The 21,245-nt window shown below is 47.9% G+C and overlaps 1 protein-coding gene across 2 annotated transcripts in view; it reads right to left on the minus strand.

The window, feature by feature from the left end:
* The window catches only part of THTPA (thiamine triphosphatase), a 57,909-nt gene extending 43,140 nt beyond the window's left edge, over positions 1–14,769 (minus strand). The window contains exons 1-3 of one of the 2 annotated variants that reach the window (XM_083581085.1): positions 14,636–14,769; positions 13,500–14,259; positions 10,935–11,364 (exon numbers count right to left, since the gene is read on the minus strand). In XM_083581085.1, the coding sequence (XP_083437211.1) occupies positions 10,935–11,215 (281 nt within the window). In that variant the 5' untranslated portion in view covers positions 11,216–11,364; positions 13,500–14,259; positions 14,636–14,769. Of the gene's footprint in view, positions 1–10,934; positions 11,365–11,644; positions 11,953–13,499; positions 14,260–14,635 lie in introns of those variants that run through there. The other variant, XM_083581086.1, reaches the window with a different exon arrangement.
* Positions 14,770–21,245: the final 6,476 nt, after the last annotated feature.

A 21,245-nucleotide genomic window follows, 5' to 3' on the forward strand; every position in this document is an offset into this window, starting at 1 on the left:
AAGAAAAGTTATGCCCTCACGTTTTTCTTCCTCCTTTGTGTCCGTTCTTTTGGGGTTCCTTCTCCCATTCTTTTCTTTCCCCAGCCCTGCTTCCCCCCCTCTTCCGACCTGCCAAGTGTTTTTTAGGCCCTCTCCCATTTAAAACAAAGATGGACAAGAATTTTAAGAAGTTGATGGAAGTGGAAACCTGTGGGGTAGAGAAGGGGGGATTACAAAAAAAAGAAAGAATCCCCCACAAAAATAACCAAACGAACTACATTCGGGGCGTCCAGAGGGGGTGGGCTCCTACAGCGGCTCACCCTCCGAGACCACCCTGTTTTCCTCAGACTGCCCCCCTTCTCCCCACAACTCTGCACCCCAGAATGGGGCGAGGGGAAATGTCTTTCTGTTGTGTATTTAAAGGGGGGGATGGGGTACAATAAAAAATTAAAAAGAAATAAAAATTATATTAAAGAGATGGTCTGGGGGGGAACATGCTTTTGGCAGGGTGGTGGTTGGGTGCATATATTTGTGGGGGGGGAGAGGGAAGAGAGTAAAAGCACTGAAGAATAGACAAATATTGGATATTGATCGAAGGTCTCGCTTTTTGCTGTGAAGCAGGGAAAGTATCTTTCATGTGCATCCAAAACAACTTTTTTTAAAAAAAATGTGAATTCCTTGATCTAGGGGTTTAGTTGCACAGTGCCAATGAATGCGGGTTGTTGTTGTTCTTATTATTTATTAAATCTATATAGTGACCTTCATCACAAGGTCTCAGGGCAGGTTCACCGAATAAAATACAAGATAAAAACACAAGTAGACAATTAAAATAAAAGCAGAATACCATCCCTCCCTTATTAACAAGTTGGATGCAGGACTTAGCTGCTTATGTTTTACTCGGGAACTGATCATCCATATGCCTTGGGAAAGCAGTGCCACAAAACAGGCGCACTAAAGATTTGAAATCCTGTGGTACAGAAGGGCCACAACAGGGTTTTCTGGGTCCTCCAACACCCTTGAAAAAGAGGGCATAGATTTGTGTGACGTTTGCGTCTGCTTTGTGTCATTCCCGACCGGCAGAATTCGAACGCACCACTCTTCCCCCCCAAAAAATTGTATTTCCAAACTAGAAACAGCTGAACCTGCTTAATTTCTGCCTGCCACACAGCTCTTGAAGGCTGGCTTTCTCTCAATGCCAACCCTAAGCCAAAACCTAGTCCTGTACCCAGTTACCTGGGAGTAAGACCTATTAAGCACATAGGTAATCCCTTCTTACGTATACCCCTATACTGCAAATTGCCTATACAGTGAATTCTTATTGCTTGGTGTTTATGCCGAAGCCTCTTTCTTTGCAGGTTGTTGTTATTATTATTATTATTATTATTATTATTATTATTATTATTATTATTATTGCATTGCCATCTGAAGGTGGGGGGGATTCCTTTAACATCCGCCTGGACTCACTGTGTATAGAGTATTTGCAGGAAACAGCTCAGACAAACCCACCACAGGAAAGATGCATCCTAGTTGCTGCAGGGAAAGGGGAAATTATGGAGATCCCAAGGATGAGAAAATTGAGACAGAAGAAGGAAATCGGTAGCTCTTTGAGACCTGGGGATTTCTCTGGCTGGGTGTTCAAACAGCTCCCTTGTCAATCGCAGCTATGACTTCACTCATTGGCTAAAAACCAAAAGGCGGGAGCAGCCAGGCTGGCTCATCTAATAGAATATGCTTATAAAAACAATTGCACATTTGCTTCATAACTTTCTTTCTAGATGGGCTACATACTTTAGCACTGACTGTTATCTGCCTTATTTGGGTGCAAACCCAAATAAAATCTCAAACCCTGTGATTTAATGCAAAAATGTTCTAAAACAATTTTGCTTAGCAAGAAATGTGCATGGAAAGAAAAACAGTATTGTTTTCCAACCGGCACCAGTTTCTTAGCAGGCGATCCAAATATTCTGATTTTTGTAGGGTTGATTTGGAGGGGGAAATCCTACAAAGAAATCCAAAGCAGCTACTGGTTTAAACTAAGCTCACCAGTAAGATATTATTCTGATTCTTTTTTCATCTCCATACCGTCAGGTGCTCTTGAGAGTTTTCTGCTGGGAGAAAAGCAGGGCAGACTTTCAAAAATTAAACAAGGTCTCTGGCATCAGGCAAGAGCGCTGCCCTCGCCTAGCTATGCTGGTTTTTCCAAAATTCGGTCACACTAGAGTGTGACCAAGGAACGGAAGTCAGGAAGAGGCTGTGCAACATAGCAGAGGAGATTCTCAGTGGTTGAGATCAACTAGGAGCAGATTTAGGTGCCCCCCCAAAAAAAATTCCTCAAGGGGGATCCATTCTGTTTTCTCTCATAGGAGTGAACGGTGCCCAGGATGGTTAGAAAATAAAATGAGATAATAAGACAACAATTTTAGGAAGCTGGGTGCCACCCCATGGAGGAAGCCCATGGGTCTCTCCCAGCCCTGCCTGGAAGTGACAGAAATTGAACCCGGGACCTTTGGCACGTGGAGAAGATGCTCCACCATGTTGGTGTTTGGTATCTGGGAATCAGGGAGGGGAAAGATTTTCACGGCATGGGAGAGGAGCGTTATCACCTGCTAACAGGCTGCATGTTGGAAAGTCTTTGTCAAGGGCAAAGGGAATATTTTATGTGCAACAGAGCATAAATACCGGCATAAAATGTGGGCTGACCCATTTTTAAAGGCTTGGGATATGAGGTGCAAGCGCACTACTTCACTGACATCTATTTGGGGCTGTGTCCTCGATCAATCAACTTCCCATCTATTGTTCTGTAATGGCGGCAGAATTCGCACGCATTTCCAGATCTGTCTCCACCCCCGCCCTCTTCTCTGCCAACCCTAAACGTCTGAGGGGTGGGGTGGGGGGGAGAAGGAGAAGGTAGCCTGCCATCTTTGGCCTGTGTTTCTCAAGCCGCGGGAACCAGGGCTTGGTTCCCTGTTTCTGCTGCCACGGCAACGGGCGCCATCTTGGAGACATTGATAGAAGACTATTTGTAGTCTTTTGACATAAGGGCAGAGCAAAGGGCCCTGGAGTGGGGTGAGGGAAGGGGGCAAAGACCATAGGAATTTTCCCAAGGACGGGGAGGCAAAGTATGTAGAAACTAGCCTACTGTAAAATTTAAAATTATTGCCCCCCCCCCACTTTTCCCTCTGGTCCTGCCAAGTCACTGGCATGCGGCCCCCGAAAGATCGCTCAGATCAGAATTCGGCCCTCTGGCTGGAAAAAAAATTCCCCATCTCCACTATAGCTCCTATTCAAGCTATACAGAACCTCACTCACCACCCCAAATTCCATAGGGCAGACCCACATAACGCCATACCCCATCCAGGCCCACAAAAGGCCAGCATAGTGCATTGGATGGGACATTGGGTGCAGGTCAGGGAGACTTGGGTTCGAATCCCTTTTCAAACATGAAGCTCCCTGGGCGATGTTGGGCAATTCACACTTCCTCAGCTCACAGGGTTGTTGTGAGTATAAAATATAGAAAGCAGACAGCCCTCAACAGAAGACATGTTAAGATTAATTTCTACTTTCAGGGGTCCTGGGATAATGATATATTGTTGGGTCAACATCACCCTTGGTGTAAAAAGAGGCTCAAAGAGCTCAGATTTAACCGATCAATTCAGCCCCGGCCGGCTCCTACTTTGCTCACACCTGGCTGGTAAAAACTTGCCCCCTATGCCCTCCCCAGCTCTTGGACCAGCCTACAAAACTCAAAACTCATTGTCTGCCTGCCCCACACAGCTCCCACCTGCCCATTGGTTTTGTGCAAGAGGCTCCTGCGCTGCCACCAGCCCCACTGTTCCTATGTGGGGCTGCCCTTTGAAGACAACATTGCAACTTCAACTGGTGCAAACTGCAGCGGCCACATTAGCGGCTGGGCTTCCCTGTAGATCTCAAAAGCCCCTGGGCCCAATTCATTGTGCTCACCTTGGTGTTTAAAGCCGTAAACGACATGGGCCCCGAATACCTGAAAGGCAGTCTCCTTCGCTACAGGTGTTTAGATCGGCAAAGAGGGGCAGCCCTCTTTCTTGTTCCAGTGCCTTCAGAAGCTCTGGGGGGTGGCAGCCCAGGACAGGGCCTTCTCTGTGGCAGCCCCTAAGTTGTGGGACTCCCTCAGAGAGGTGTACCTGGCACCCTCATTGTATGGTTTTTAGCAAATGATGCAGATGCACTCCTTTATCCTAGCTTTCGGCACTCAAAAGGAGGTAATTCTTGAACCCAACTTATTTCTGTAACTTATTTCAAACTGTTTTTCATATTGCTTTTTAATTGTAACTCACCCTGGGACCTTAGGGTGGAGGGTGAAAATAATAATAATAATAATAATAATAATAATAATAATAATAATATTCTGATGGTGGGAAACAGAATCAAACTCTGCCAAGTGATCCTGTGCACAGTCCCAACCAGCACCAGAATCTCAGCTTCAAGATCTCTCCACAATCTCCCTACGTCTGCTAGGCCTGCCTTTCACTATCACACGCCAATTACCGTATTTTTTGCTCTATAAGACTCACTTTTTCCCTCCTAAAAAGTAAGGGGAAATGTGTGTGTGTCTTATGGAGCGAATACAGGCTGCGCAGCTATCCCAGAAGCCAGAACAGCAAGAGGGATCGCTGCTTTCACTGCACAGCGATCCCTCTTGCTGTTCTGGCTCCTGAGATTCAGAATATTTTTTTTCTTGTTTTCCTCCTCCAAAAACTAGGTGCGTCTTGTGGTCTGGTGCGTCTTATAGAGCGAAAAATACGGTATTTATTGAGTTCAAACAGGGCTGAAAACAGACCCGCACATAATAAATGAAAACACACACACACACACACAGGCATATTAATAAAGCAGCACTGACCCCCACAAAAATACTGATTGGGGTTTGTGGCAAAGATTAGCCTCTAACATAAATGTTTTGGTTTCAGAGGATCAATCACTGCTTGATTTTTAAAAGATGATTCTAGCCCTCATGACTGTAGTGGGGCATTGGGGGTGTGAAGCTTAGAAACGGGTTTCTGCTGGAATCAAAAAGCTAAAGAAACATAATAATAATGCATCTGTTTGCGGTCTGGGCAAAGGAGGGAGCACTGACTCTAAGAACTCGCTGGCATCATGATACAATGAGCACGTCAGGGGGAAGCATTCTAATCTAACCCTCTCTTTCGCTTGCAATATTTCCCCCCCACAATGGGGAAAGCATTCAAACAGATGATTCCCCCATCTGTAGTCCGAGTGGTACAGTCCGCCATGGATATTTCTGCAAGTGGCCTGGTGACATTCACACTGCTGTTTGTTTCAGTGTGCTCAATCTCTGACACAATAAACAGTTTCTGGGGCTAAACTCTGGCTCTCCTCTCCTCAAGCATCTCACATTACGACAATATTTGAAAACCATCATCTGCATTGATTAGCAAAAATATTCCGCTAATTTCTCTCAGGTTCCTGAACAATGGCTCCTCTCTTGAATCATCTCACCTTACGAGGATATTCAAAAACCATTATCTGCATTGATGAGCAAAAATATTTTGCTACTTACCGTGGGCTGATTAAATTCAGCACCACCAAATCAACAGACTCATCGGTGCTCTTTTGCTGCAAAATATATACATCTACCTAGATCTGTATACACACAAACACCATGGATGAGAACAAGGCGAGTGACACCCATCGGCTCTCTGCCCCAAATGTATGACATGCTCTGCACTGAAATATCATACGGGTAACCCAAAAAACTACACCTGTGCTATAGACCGGCAACATTTTGAAGCCTGCTCAACTCTTGAGTGTTTCTCCACCACCAAAGAATTGTGGGAACTGTAGTCTTCTGGGGAGGCTGAAAATTCTTCCCTAACCTATGTCCATCATGTTTTAGTTGCTAGGCACAGCTATTAGGTCTGAAACTGGTGTAACATCTGCAAACATTAACCAATCAGAAATCCCCCAGGCGCCAAGCATGTTTTGCGACTGGTCCAGGTCCAATTGTGACCACATGGTGATCTATGGAGGCCAGATTGGCAACCGACCTCTCCACCTGACTGGCCCGTCCAGCTTTCTTAAGCAGGAAAGCTTATTTATTGGGTTTATATCCCATGTTTTCCTCCAAGCAGTACATGGTTCAACCCCATCCTCAGTTAATCCCTTCAGCAACCCCGTGAGGTAGGTTAAGGGACTGTGACTGGCCCAAGGTCACCCAGTGAACGTCATGACTGAGTGAGGATTTGAACCCTGATCTCCCAGGTCCTAGTCCGACACTCTAACCACTACACCACACTGGCTTCCTAGAGTACTTCTGCTATGGGAACACTATACAGTGGTACCTCTGGTTGCAAAAGGGATCCACTCTGGAGCCCCGTTCGCTACATGAGCAGAATGCAACCCGCGTCTGCGCTTGTGCGGACCGCCGCTTCTGCACATGTGCCTAATGTCATTTTGAGCGTCTGCGCATGCGCGAGCAGTGAAACCCGGAAGTAACCCTGTCCGGTACTTCCAGGTCGCCGCGGGACGCAACCTGAAAACGCTCAACCTGAAGCAAATGCAACACGAAGTATGACTGCATAAATTAAGTAGGTATATAAATATGAAGAAAGCAAAATGTCTCTTAAGAGAAAGCACCATAACCAGACTTCTACTTGCCACCTTCTCTCAAAAGGAGATCCCCCATCCCCAACATGAAATTCTGTTTAAGCTATAAATGTTAAAAGTGGAAATTGCAGCCACTGCGCTGCTGCTGAGAGCTAAACCATGGTTTGGCTCAACGTGCCACCTGAACCCAGGCTTGTGGTTTATCTTGAACCCCCGCAAAGCAGGAACCACAACTAAACAATCCCTGACCACCCAACCTCTGGCACCTTCCGAGGTCGCATGTTCCACCATGAATTGCTCTTCTGGTCAAAAAGTTCTTCCTAAATTTGGTGGGAATCTCCTTTCTTGTGATTTGAATCAAACTGGCTCGACTCCTACCCTCTGCAGCAGCAGGAGACAAGCTTGCCCCCATCTTCCATGGGGCAGCCCCTCAAGAAGAAGAAGAGTTTGGATTTGATATCCCGCCTTTCACTCCCTTTAAGGAGTCTTAAATCGGCTAACATTCTCCTTTCCCTTCCTCGCCCACAAAAAAACACTCTGTGAGGTGAGTGGGGCTGAGAGACTTCAGAGAAGTGTGACTGGTCCAAGGTCACCCAGCAGCTGCAGGTGGAGGAGCAGGGAATCGAACCCGGTTCACCAGATTACGAGTCCACCGCTCTTAACCACTACACCACACTGGCTCTCTCAGATATTTGAAGATGGCTCTCATAGCGGCTCTGTCTTCTCTTCTACAGGCACCCAACTACCTCAACCGTTCCTCCTAAAGACCTTTATAATCTTGGTCTCTGTCTTCCGGCACACATTCCAGCTTGTCAATATCTTCCTTAATGCTAAGCTACAGTTCGGTTTAGCGGCACATGCAAAGCAGCTCTGTGCTGGTCCTGAGATTCGCAAAGAATTTACTTCGGCTGTCGAAAACCTACTACCATACAGTTCCGATGCTCAGGAAAGAAAGGAAACAGAACTCCAGCCCAGATTAAGAGGGGAAGTTCCTCAGTCCCATTTACATAGGCTCAAAGCGTGACAAGATCTATTTCTGCACTAATTTGGCAGTATTTGCTCAGTTGGCTGGCAAGTTGCCTTTCCAGTCCAGCCTTTCCAAAGGACTCGAGGAAGGTTAACTCTACCCAGAAGGAAACCAAAATGCCACGAAAACAGCCATCGCTGAATCACAACCGCAAAGAAAAGGCCCGATGTGTTGAGGTGCTCGAGCCAGGCAGATTTGTGAACCAGCTAGCCTCGCGCCCATCATACAAAAAGCTTAAAAACACACACAGTGCTTAACTCTAGCTACCAAACAAGGAACCAAGGCAAGCACAATGATTACAGTTCGTGCTAACTATGGTTTGTGGCCTTAAACGAACGCTGCTATCTCAAATGCACAGCAAAACTACAGCACAGGTTACTAAACTAAGCAACAGCCCGCGATGATGGGCACATGGAGATATCAGCGAGAAACCGGCTTATCGCCTAAAAACCGTATGTACTGTGGTTTGCTGGAATGCTCAACCATGCAAACCATACTTTGGAAGCCCACTGCAAACCACAGTTTCACAATCCGGGTTGGTGGGCGATCCTTTTAAGCGATGGTCTAGCTGGGCATTCAGACATGACACTTAACCATAGTTACAGAAAACAAGCCAGAGTTCAGCTGTTTCCAGGCCATCAGGTCATTATAATAATTTTGTAACTAAAAAAAATGATGGCTTGTTTTTAGGCGCCAGGCAAAACCAGACATTTTGCCCTTAATCTGAAGGGTTCCTGGGTATGTTGGTGGCTTCTCTTTATAATTATTTGTCAATGGAGTGGACCTGTCCTAATACATACAAGCATTTTAGACTTTCTTTTTATTCTTGTTATTACATTTGGCGTTAACGTCTCATTTGTACGCCGCAAGACGCCTTGGGAAACATTCAAGTGAAAAGCCATATATATTTTTTCATATATATATATATATATATATATATATATATATATATATCTTATATATATCTTATATATATATATAAATAAAAATAAGAAATTCACTGATCTTTGTAAACTGCTCTGGAATCCTTTCCCAGCCAAAGAGAAGGCTAAAAATGCTTCAGATAAAATAAATAGGCATTATTTCTTCTGGATGATATTCCTGGAAGACATTCCGGGTCAGACTTTAATGGATCTGTAAGGCGGAGACCCTAAGCAGATTTATTACAGAAATGAGCCCTACTGAGGTCGATGGGACTTACTTCTGGGTAAAAATGATTGCCCTTCAAGGGAAGGAAGCTCTGCTCTTGCAACTCACCCGCCCTAAACACCTTTGTCTGTATTTGGGATAATCAACCACTGGCTCTCCAGATGTGGTCGGACTACAACTCCCATCAGCCTTGCCCATTGGCCATTCTTGCTGGGGCCGATGGGAGTTGGAGTTCACATGCCCCATCCTGCTCTGCGTCCAAGATGGCTGAATCTGGCACTGGGGCAAAGCAGGGAAGAGGCTGCCTCCGGCTGATCTTTAAGAAAAAGTTTGGGGAAAGGAGAGGAGGCAGTCTTTGGGGTACATAGGATCCTAATGATTAAAGACTTCATAAGTCAAAATGAATATTGGGGCTTGAGGGGTTTTATTTTGTAATTTAAATTGAGTTAAAATAATTCTTTTTACACACACGAAACCCCCGGAATTGGCGTGGGGTAGCATTTTCCACCTGGCACACAGACCCTCTGATGAAGTGAGCGATTAGGAAGCAGGAAAGGAGTAGGGGAAAAACTGAAATTCTAAAAGGGCACAGGATCAAACCGGAAAAGGGGCCCTCTCCACGCACTCTCTGCGTCTGGACAATTATAACGTGTTTCGCTTTAAAGCTTTTGGAAATTGAAAATAATTCTCCTTGATGAAAATTGTCTCTTAGAGTTTATTAGGGCTGAAGACTTGATAGACATGATTAATCAAGTAATTTATTAATCACAGATTAAAACGTGGGGTTTTAATCAGATTTTAATCAGAGCTGTCTGGGCAGGCATCTTTGGTTTGTAAGTCATCTATGACTACCCCTTGACTCAAGCAACACATCTTAGATAAACTCCGAACCAATAAGGATCCACCGATAAATTGGCTTGTTATCTATATTGCACAGTAGGTGTGCTGCTGAAGCCTCCAGCAGTGATTGGCTGAGCTTCTGTGATGACACGGAATGCTTTCGGGTGCTCCAGGTTCTATGGAGACAAAGCTATTGGAATGTTTGTAGGTCTGGTTTCTGTGAGGGAAGGGAAAACTAGGAGTTTGGCTGGAATTTAAGCCTCACAACGACCTTTGGTCTGAGGATAAGGAAGATATTATGGAAAGTAAAGAAGCCCAGGAGCCCAGAGGTAAGGTGGATGAAGAAACAGGTAAAAAAACCAAAACCAAACAGAACAGAACAGAAACACAGCGAGAAGTTGGGGGAAGAGAAAGAAGCTTCAGCAAAACGGAAGAGAAAATAGGGAACAAAGAAGGAGCTAACAAGAAATGGGGAGAAGGGCTGAATTTCACAAATTGATATGAATTAACCACCCAGTTCTTGGGATGCTGGTTTCTAGTTGATTTTAATGGGACACATTTGACTGTGCACTGATCATATTAATGATTAGTGCAAGGCCGTTATCTTCATCAAAAAAGTTCTTAATTGGTTTGGATGTTCTCCTCCCTCTAAAGCACCTGGAAAATTATAGGTTGTCAGCTCCACTTTTTAAAAAACGTTAATTAAAAATATTTAAAATGAGGAGGAACATTTTAAGAGATTTTTTTTTTTTTTTTTAGCCACAAGGTCTTGGAAGTTCTCTCTTTCTCCTCTTGCCCCTAATATACATTTTAATTTGTGCTAGCGTTACAGCAGGGGTAAAAGTAAACTGTTTTCCCCCTCAGCCCCACTAGAAGAAGGGGGCAAAAATTGAAACAGAAGCATCCTGAAAACGAAAATGTTTTTATATGGATCTTTAAGAAGGCAAACCCTGAAAGCCTCAGCAAATTTCTTCAAAAATTAAGGTTCATAATTCCGGTTTTTTTAACACTTCATTCCTTCCGCCGATAAGGGCTGACTGTTTCTATGGAACCATTTGTAGCCAAACCACGACCCAACAACCAAAAACATCAAAACTACGTTGAGCAGCCAAGGTAGCTTCCATCGGCCTCCCATACCACCAATTTGAACAAACCGTTCGCTCATCTTCTCGCTATGGATAGTTGGATAACGACCATACCCAGCCTATGAGATGCCCCACCCAACATAAAATGCAAACATTTATCACGTCAGCAACCCCCCTCTCTCAAAACTGCTGCTGGAGAACCCACAACTCCTATTTCTGGAGGTTCAGGAGAAGAAATTTCAAGTCTATACCTTGTTGGTCCACGAAGGAGGTTGCCTGAAGACTGAAGATCTTCCGAGCTCCTGGTCTTGACCTGCAGACATCCGTTCGATGGTGGCAGATCGATACGGCTGAGAAAGAGAAAACAGACAGATAGATGGAAAGGAGCAGGAGAAAAGAAGATGTCTACCCGACCGAACGCCGCTCGGTCTGCCCCGTTCCCCGTGCGCCACGTCCTTCCGTGCCCCGCCAGGGTCTCCGCCTGCCGCGACGAGGCTGTGCCCAGGCAGCAGGGATGGCAGCGACTTATCATTCTCCTCTGCTTCTCCGCCGTTTGCCGCAGTGCCAAGATCAGCGACTCTGTTCACGTGCCAGTGCGGGTGATGCCAGCCCCAACCGGCTTTGACTCGGTGCCAACTTCAGATGGTCACAGGTGTGCCAGTCTGAAAAGAGGGAGAGGGGCTGGGTGAGGAGAGACAGACAGAGAGAGGAAGAGACGTTTAATACAGAACTGATCTGGGTGCCAATAATGCCCGCGGCACGATCTGGCAGCTGCCCTTCCTCTCCCCCAAATGGCACCCCCCCAAGTTGCACCCGCCCCCACAGTTGCCCAGGCTTTTATTTCCACGTCTGCCCCCCCCTCTCTCTCTGATCCTATTCTAGTGTCAATCCCGGTCTCTCATCCCAAATGCCCGCAGCTCCACCCGGGTCCAACCTAGATGCCCGTCACCAAAGCACCCACCCGGCTCCATCTCCTCTGCCTTCTTTCGGCTTCCTCCTGACCCTTCCATGCCTCCCAACACCTCGCCACCTGCCAGCTGCTGCCAAACGGAGAGAGCGGAGCCGGGGGGCACGGTGCCAAGCACACGAAAAGCGCCGTACACCCTCGCACACATCTCAGAGAGAAAGAGAGAGATTTGCACGCGGCGCGCCAGCCTCCACCCTGGTGCCAATCCGTTCGCTCTGGCCCTCTCTCTTGCCTCCCATCTCCCTGCGGGCACAGCCTTGCCAGCTGCTGCTTGCTGCCTTCCCTGGTCCTCCCCCCCCCCTTTCGCTGTCATCATGCACCAACCTGGCATCTCACACTCAGCCTCCCCCCCACCCGCCCTACACACCAGCACCCCTGCCCGGTTGGCATTAAAGCTGGCGAGCGGAGCGAATGCCGCAGAGGGAAGGGAGGGTGGCAGGGCGGGCGGCTGCTCTGTGCCAGCTGTCATTGCCCCTCCCCCGTGCAGAATCGCTTCGGGTATCGGGCTGGCATATACCACCTCCTCTCCTTCCTCTCCACACCCCCCCCACCCCAACCTCCATCCTTCTGCCTCCCCCTTCCATCCCTGCGCTTATCGTTCGCTTTTTCGTCCTATCCATCCCTTGCTTCTCTGCCCCCTTCCCCTCATCGCTCGCTCTCCTTCGAAACCCTCGTCCTCCACACTCTCATCCTTTCCCCCCTCTTTTCCTATCACCCTTTCTCTTCCTCCCCTCTTTTTTCTTTCTCTCTCTCTCTCTCTCTCCTTCATACGGTGCCAACCTCGTTCCAGCACCCATTTCCAGTTATGTCCTGTGGTGCAGGTGCCAGCCCGTTATGCCAACCACGCGGGGGGGGGGGGGGGGAGAGAGATACAAGGGCTTGTGCGTATGTGTGTGTTTGCATGACCAAGCCTGGCGTCCCTTCTGGAGAAGAGACGAAACACACACACACAGACACACAAAACACCCGATTCCTTGGGCTTTCGTCGCGCCCACCCTATCCGCCGTTGAAAGTGGCACGGTGCCAACGCAGGAACAACCATCTGTGCCCCCCGTCTGCAGCACCCCTCCCCCCGCCACCGCACTAATTGGCAGCTGAATTAATTAAATCCTGGATGCTAATTAACATTCCGACGGTGCAATGGTGGGGGAGGAAGAGGAGGGGTTCGGAGGCAGGGATCTCCAGCGGGCATCGAGGCGGGGGGGGGGGAAGTGGGCAAGGAAAGTCAAGGATTTGGGGGTGCCATTTAATGGGGGGGCAGGAGGTGTTTTGCCTTCCCCCACAAACCTGGGAGGAAAGTAGAGTGTTAGGAGGGAGCAAGGATAGGACCTTGAAAAGGAGGGAAGCCAATAATCAGAAGTAATTATAAATTGTGTTGCAAACATTAAAAATAAATAACTTGGGGTTTGCTGTCCAGAGATTTGAATGTAACCAATATTCCTCTTAGGGAAAGTTTTTTTTTTTTTTGGGTGGGAGGCAAGGGCAAGATTATTGGCCAACTGGCAAAATATGAACGTTACGAATTCAATAACGAGAGATATCTGAAATGGCAAGGAGGGAAATGTTACACTAAAAGAGAATCAAAAGAGCTGAAACACACTTGCTCCCCACTGAAACCAATCACAATTGCCAAAAGAAATTCCCAAAACTCCAAATTTACATCCCAGGAAGAAAGCAAAAATTGCTTTGGTACCCTTTGTTTTTAAATGGTGGAACTGAGGACAAACTGCCCATAAGCTAAAGTCAATCGCTTGCCAGCTCTGCAGATTTCACCAGTGGCGTTCAGCACATTTCATATCAATGAAATATCAATGGGATCTTAATGGGCTTCCTTTAGACTGAACCTCACCTTGAGTCTGTGGCTCTCTATCTGCCGCAGGGCCACAACTGCTTTCGATTGGGGATTCGAAGGTCAATTTTCCTTCATCAGGGCTAGAAACCCCCCCCCCCCTTTTTAAAACATTGGACTCCAGAAATTTGATCAAACTCTTGTGGTCCAGTTCTATGAGATGGGAATGTATGGGCTATATCCAACTAAACTGGACTCAAGAGTAGACTCCCTGTAATTAACTGAGTCATGTCCATTCATTCCAAAGGATCGCAAATGTTGGAAAGAGCCCCAGATTTCAGTTCAAACGCTGCTAGAATTTGCCTGCCCAAAAAGAACTTTCTTGTTGGTATTCCAATGCCTTTTGAAGACTTAGTTGTTACAGCAGCTGTTCCATACATTTGATTCGTTGGGTTATGGGTTTTATCTGCTGTTCTGTCTTGCTTTTCGATTTATTCCGTTTCTTTTCTTTCTTTAATGTTTTCCATCATTCCGAGACGGGAAGCAGAGCTGCTCTATCCTCTGAGACCAGTGATGTTGGGTTCTCCTCACCAGCTGGTTGCTAGAAGTGTGAGCAAAGCCACTTAAATAACGCAGGCGTTATCCAGAGAGAAATGAGATCCTGATCATGCTTTCCTGAGGAAAACTGCATAATTTGAGGAGAAGCAAAAGAAGTTTCGTTTTTCTGACTTCAGGCCTTGTACACAGCAGAGAGACATTCAGCTAAACATACAGAGGTAGGGCTCCCTCAGAACTACACAGCCAATCAGAGCATGTGCCACTTACCGTATTTTTCGCCCTATAGGACGCACTTTTCCCCCTCCAAAAATGAAGGGGAAATGTGTGTGTGTCCTATGGGGCGAATGCAGGCTTTCGCTGAAGCCTGGAGAGTGAGAGGGGTCGTGCGCACCGACCCCTCTCGCTCTCCAGGCTTCAGGAAGCTGTCCGCAAGCCATGGGAGAGCTGCCTGCACCCAGAAGCCTGGGGCGCGCTGAGCACAGCTCTCCCACGGCTTGCGGATAGCAGCCTGTTCTGGGGGCTGGGGTCGGGGGAAGCTCGGGCTTCCCCCGCCCCAGCCCTGTGCCTGGGGGGGAAATAATTTTTTTTTCTTTATCCCCCCCAAAAAAACTAGGTGCGCCCTATGGGGCGAAAAATACGGTACTAGTCATCGTGCCACGCTGCCTGCTTGCTACGCACCCCCTCTTCGCCAGCTGACTTGCCGATAACAAAATTAACCCTTACGTTACAAATAGAATGATCCCTGCTGCAACATTTCCAATAAGAAGAAATTTGTAACTAAGAACTAGTCCCGGTTTGCTTTTTTTCCTGTTCTTCTTCCCTTCCCCTTTAATAAATCTCTCGCAGTGGAGATGGATGCCTGAGTCGTTTTATTTTTCACACTGATGCTGCTTTAAGTATTGCGACGATACATGCTTTCATATAAAAAGCAGGGGTTGCACCGTAGACACACCTGGGATTCTTGAGCAAGGGCTACGGGCACCGACCCGGTGGGTCTCTTTTCTTCTCTGGATTGTAGTGTATTACGCGCTTCGCTTTCCCAAGGGATCTGGGTAAGAGAGTTAGCCAGAGCCTCAAAAAGCACAGAGGGATGTAATAGGAAGCGGAGAAAGAGTGTCACTTTTCCAGCTTCCTCCTTCAGGTCAAGGTGGGGGGAAAGTAACCATTCCCAGCACCTGATGCCCAAGGAAACAGTGAGGGGCTTGGCTCAGAGGTTTCATTGGCACCAGGCTAAGATTTCAAGGGTGCCACGTTGGCAACCCATGATTACAGGTAAAGGTAAAGGAACCCCTGACCATTAGGTCCAGTTGTGGCCGACTCTGGGGTTGCGGCGCTCATCTCGCTTTATCGGCCGAGGGAGCCGGCGTGCAGCTTCCGGGTCATGTGGCCAGCATGACTAAGCCACTTCTGGCGAACCAGAGCAGCGCACAGGAACGCTGTTTACCTTCCCACCAGAGCGGTACCTATTTATCTATTTGCCCTTTGACGTGCTTTCAAACTGCTAGGTTGGCAGGAGCAGGGCCGAGCAACGGGAGCTCACCCCGTCGCGGGGATTCAAACCGCTGACCTTCTGAACGGCAAGCCCTAGGCTCTGTGGTTTAACCCACAGTGCCACCCATGATTATACAATGGTTTTAAATAAATTAATAATAATAATAAATATATTATTTATACCCTGCCCATCTGGCTGGGTTTCCCCAGCCACTCTGGGTGGCTCCCAATTGAATATTAAAAACGTGATACAGCATAAAACATTAAAACTTCCCTAAACAGGGCTGCCTTCAGATGTCTTTTAAAAGTAGGATAGTTGCTTATTTCCTTGACATCTGATGGGAGGGCGTTCCACAGGGCGGGTGCCACCACCTAGAAGGCCCTCTGCCTGGTTCCCTGTAACCTCACTTCTCATAGGGAGGGAACCGCCAGAAGACCCTCAGAACTGGACCTCAGCGTCTGGGCTGAACGATGGGGGTGGAGATGCTCCTTCAGGTATACTGGGCCAAGGCCGTTTAGGGCTTTAAAGATTGACACCAACACTTTGAATTGTGCTCGGAAATATAATATAATATATAAATGAAATATAAAAGCCTCCAGGCATGTTCTCTACATTGCCCATTGTTGTTCAACGTCTTTATAAGCGACTTGGATGAAGGAATTGAGGGGATGCTCACATCAAATTTGCAGAGGCACCAAACTGGGGAGGGGTAGCTAATGCCGCAGAAGAAAGAATCAGGATTCAAGATGACGTAACAGATTGGAGAACTGGGCCCAAACTAACAGAAATGAATTTCAATAGGGACACATGTAAGGTTCTGCACTTGGGCAGGGCGAACCCACTGCATAAATATAAGATGGGGGACACCTGGCTGGCCAATAGTGCATGTGCAAAGGATCTAGGAGTCTTAGTGAACCACAAACTTCACACGAGCCAACAGTGTGATGCTGCGGCAAAACAGCAAATACTATTCTAGGCTGCATCAACAGAAGTATAGAAGGGAAGTCATGGCACCATTTTATTTTATTCTGTCTGGTTCAGACTGGGAGTACTGTGTCCAGTTCTGGGCGGCACAATTTAAGGAGGGTATTGACAAGCTGGAATAATGTGCAGAGGAGGGCGACCGAGATGATCAAAGGCCTGGAAACCGAGCCTGATGAGGAATGGTTGAGGGAACTGCATAGGTTTAGCCTGGTAAAGAGAAGACTAAGAGGAGATACGATAGCCATCTTCAAATAGCTCAGGGGCTATCACATGGTGGGCGGAACAAGCTTGTATTCTCCTGCTCTGGATGGTAGGATCTGAACCAACGCCTTCAAGTTACAAGAAAGGAGATTCTGACTTCAGGAAGAACTTTCTGGCAGTGGAGACTGTGGACTCCCCTTCCTTGGAGGTTTTTAAGCAGAGGTATGATGCTCATAGATGCTTTAGTTGCGATTCCTGCATTTCAGGGGATTAGATGATTCTCAGGGTCCTGTTACAACTCTACAAAATTCTATCAAACCATGCCAAGCCAAACCCTCTACTAGCCTTGCCCCGCTGGAATATGAACTCTCTGCCCCTCTTGCCAAGATGGAGAATGGAGGCACACTTTGAATTTGTGCGAAAAACCACTTCCCATACAAAGGGGGGAAATGGCAATTGCTGCTCCACCTCTGGCCCCACCCACCAAATATCCCCCCATTTCTGTCCTATAGAACAGCAACCATTGCAGAATCAAACTGCAAAATAAAACGGCCGGCCTATTTACCTAATTTCCATATCCTACGCAGGCCCCATCATTCAGAATTTTGCGTTTTTAAGTTCAAGCTCGGAGGACGACCCAGTTCAAGCACACCGAGTGATATATCTGATCTCCCCCTAACACGGCTGCGGACAGGCCGAGAGGGCTCATCATGGCCAATTGCCCAGAGACAAGTTAAATGTGGCCGCTGAGCTAAGAGCCATGGCCTTTGGGGCAGGCTTACGGTGCTATTAACTTACCACTGCGGGCATGTCATGGCAGCCGAGCGACGGGAACAAAGCAGACCGAGCCCGGAGAGAAAATAAACCAATAATTCTTTACAGGGGGAAGAGAAGTAAACACAAGAGGATTGTCTTTCTGCAAAGAGGACACCTGCAAAACTGTTCCCCCCCCTGACTTTTAGGGATGCAGTCGCTTCCCCAGGCCCCTCGTTGCTCCTGGACTCCATCTTGTTTTCCTAGAACACCCTCCACCATTGCAGAATATCGCCTGGGGCTTCCTAAGATAACCAAAATAGCAGCTGGTATCAGCGAGGGGCTGAGGGGAAGCAGCAGAAAGTCTCTCTCTCACACACAAACTCAGACCCTCAAGTTTTGCCACTCCAAATATCGACTGTTCCTCGTGGGAACAGACCCTCACAAGAGTCGGTGGACTTTCCCTCATTGGAGGTTTTTAAGCAGAGGTTTTTAAGCCAGGGTTGCTTTAGCCAAGATCCCTGAATTGCCGGGGGTTGGACTAGATGACCCCTGGGCCCCTTACAGCTTGAATATTCTCTTTTTTGTAGTGTGCAAACTATGGCATTAAAGGGATGGCTGAGGCTGTTGTCCCAAGGAAGGTGTTTTTGGTGGGTGAATAGCAGTGTGGAGTTTAGGGTGCTGGTCTGGGGGAGAAACCTGTGGCCTTCCAACTTGCTGTTGAACCCCCATCTCCCACCCTTGCAATTCCCAAAAACCAGCAGGCAAGAGGCACGCAGCCTCCGAAGGAGGAGGCTGTACACAGTCTTATTCTCTGAGTCATGGGTAGGCAAACTAAGGCCCGGGGGCCGGATCCGGCCCAATCGCCTTCTAAATCCAGCCCGCAAACGGTACGGGAATGAGCGTGTTTTTACATGAGTAGAATGTGTCCTTTTATTTAAAATGCATCTCTGGGTTATTTGTGGGGCATAGGAATTCGTTCATTTCCCCCCACAAAAAAATATATTCCGGCCCCCCACAAGGTCTGAGGGACAGTGGACTGGCCCCCTGCTGAAAAAGTTTGCTGGCCCTGCTCTGAGTCAACAGGTCCACGATCTGCAGATTCCCCCATGCATGGACCAGACAGAGAAACGCCAAGTTCAAATCTCGCCTCGGTCACGGAGCTCAGCCCGGCCTAGTCACAATCTCCTCAGCCTAGTCTACACCGCAGGGTTGTTGTGAGGATAACGGGGGTTTGCGGATGGGGGGAAACGGCGCTTGACGTGCCGCGAGCCCCATGGGGAGGAAGGGCGGAATAAAAACCTCTTTACAGCACGACTCGACGCACGTCAACTCGGAAGTAAAGCCCGCTGAATATGACTGCCAGGGCAGGTAAAACGCAGAAAGTGTTTTTAGCATGTGCAATTCCTTTATAGATGTTGCATTGCAAGAGGTGTTTCCTAGAAAGAGACTCCTGAAATTTATTATTATTAATACGGGATTGCAGCCTTAAATAAAAAGGCAGAAACGAAGAGCAATTCCACAGAAGTCAAAAAGCAGTAAGGAGCAATCAGAGGGTGGGGGGGCGAAAACCGGGATATTGTGTGTGGGGGGGGGGGAACCCAGCGACCCAGATGTATTTTATTTCAAATGGAAAACCCTTATGTGTTTAATGATATCATGCATGGCCTCACACTGGCCTTGTGGATAAATTATAAAATGACTTTGTCATGCGGGCTTTTCCTTGCTGCCCCCCCCCCCCCACTTTCCCAATGCTTTTGCACTTGGGGAATTTAACGTACAGACGCGAGATTGGGCTTGCGAGGGGCAGGGTGGGGGAGAAGGGAAGGGGGCAGGAAAATAAAAACTGCAATGCATGAGAATTTATGAAGAAAAAGAGAGGGAGCGGAGAGAAGAGGGAAAACCGGGGAGGGGAAAAATAACAACGGACGGACAGCAGGAAGAAGGCAGAAAGACAGAGAGCGATGAGGCTGGGGAGGGGGAGGCAGCGAGAAAGAAACTGCAGCAATACATGGCACCAAATTAATTTGAGGACGGGAGCCGGAGGATGCGTGGATGGAATGAAAATGAGGCGGGTTGGGGGGGGCAAAGAGGAAAGGAGTTGGGATACTGGGGGGGGGGGGAGAGGTTCCTGCAGCACCATCTGGAGGAAAAACCAGTAAGTGCACTGGGATTACAGAAATGGTGGCAGTGGGTTGAGGGCAGGGAGCGATCTCCCAGCAAAAAAACAGTTTATTCAAAGGTGGTTCTTGCTCTCTTGAGTATAAAAAGGCCTCGGGTGGACCAGGCCGCAGAGAAGGGCCTCCTCACATATTTAGTATTTTTAAAAACTGCATTCACAGCCGCACCTTATTCCTCTGAGGGGCTCAAGGTGCTTCTTCTGGCTGCCCGTTTAATGCCAACGACCACCTTGTGAGGGAGGTTAGGCTGAGAGAGAAAGAGACAGCAACTGGCCAAGGAGCTTCATGGGGCGAGTGGGGATTCGAACCTTGATCTCCCCAGTCCTATTCCAACGCTTTCACAGCCGCATTTCTCCTTGAGGTCTACCAATGCCCCCCTTGTGACTACAGCCTGACCCCCCAAAAAAACCTCTCCCTGCTTTATCCCAATATTTCATTCTTAAGTTTCAGTTCCGCCCCAAAAACCTGCTCATTTTCCCCCTTCGCACCCGACCCCCATCGCCGATATTCAAACCACAAAAGGCCCCCCTTTATCCAGTCGTAGTCACGCCTGCGAGCCCCCCCACTCTCTTACTCTTTAAACCCCACTTCCCCCCCACACATTCATGCCTCTCCTCGCCCCCTACCCCCATCATAATCCCCTCCCGATAAAAACCGTGCTAATGAATTAATCTATTTCTCCTTTGCACTCTGGTAAAGGTCGTGGCGGCTGATGCTGACTCAGGAAACCCATGCCGGGGGGGGGGGGTAGGATTCGAGATATTGTGGGTTTTTTTGGGGGGGCACAGGAGAAAATGGCCTCTGAGCTGAGGAGGGAAATTATGCATGTAGGGGAGACAGAACAATTAAGATGCCCTTGCAATTCAACCCCCCACCCCACCCCTTGCAAACAGGCCTGGCTCCTCAATCCTGTGGAAATCCCTCTCTTAAGCTTGCTGGAAAGCCAGCCCTCCCTTCTCCTGTCTCCAGCAGCGCCCCCCCCCCCAATTCCTCGAGTGTGTCAGGCGATTGATTTCCTCCCTGTGTTTATCGGATTCCACTTAGCCCGATCAGGGTTTAAAGCAGCGGAGGATTCCCCTTCCCGCTCTGGCCCCCCAAAACCAGGTCGATGGCATTGATTCTGCCAGTAGCTCTAAACCAGACAAGCAGGGTGGAGGGGGGAGAGAGAGAGAGAGAGAGAAAAAGAGACGTGGGGATTCCCGAATTAAAAAGAGGTTTCCTTGCTCAAGGGGAGGGAAAAAAGAAAAAGAGATAAAAAAAGAAAGCAGTTGCGAATTTACACGCCTCTTTTGACAGGGAGCAGAGAGGGAGGGGAGTAAGGTACACATTTTGTGGGGGGACATGGGGATCAACATGGGGAACAGGTGTTAGGAGGGATCGAGTGGTTACGGACCCAAGTGAAAAATGTATTATTTAACTGTGTTGATTTCCATTCCAAATCAATGGTGTCCCCCATGGGTATCTGGGGGTCGGGGAGACCATCCCCCCCTCCAGGTTCCTAGTCTACATTTTCAAAGGGAAAAAACAGACCAAGTTTCTAGAATATGAGCAGAAACAAAAACACTATTCTTATTTATTGCATCGATACCCCATCTAGGGACGCGGGTGGCGCTGTGGGTTAAACCACAGAGCCTAGGA

Source organism: Podarcis filfolensis, assembly GCF_964270895.1.
Source record: "Podarcis filfolensis genome assembly, chromosome: 13".
NCBI classification, from domain to species: Eukaryota; Metazoa; Chordata; class Lepidosauria; order Squamata; family Lacertidae; genus Podarcis; species Podarcis filfolensis.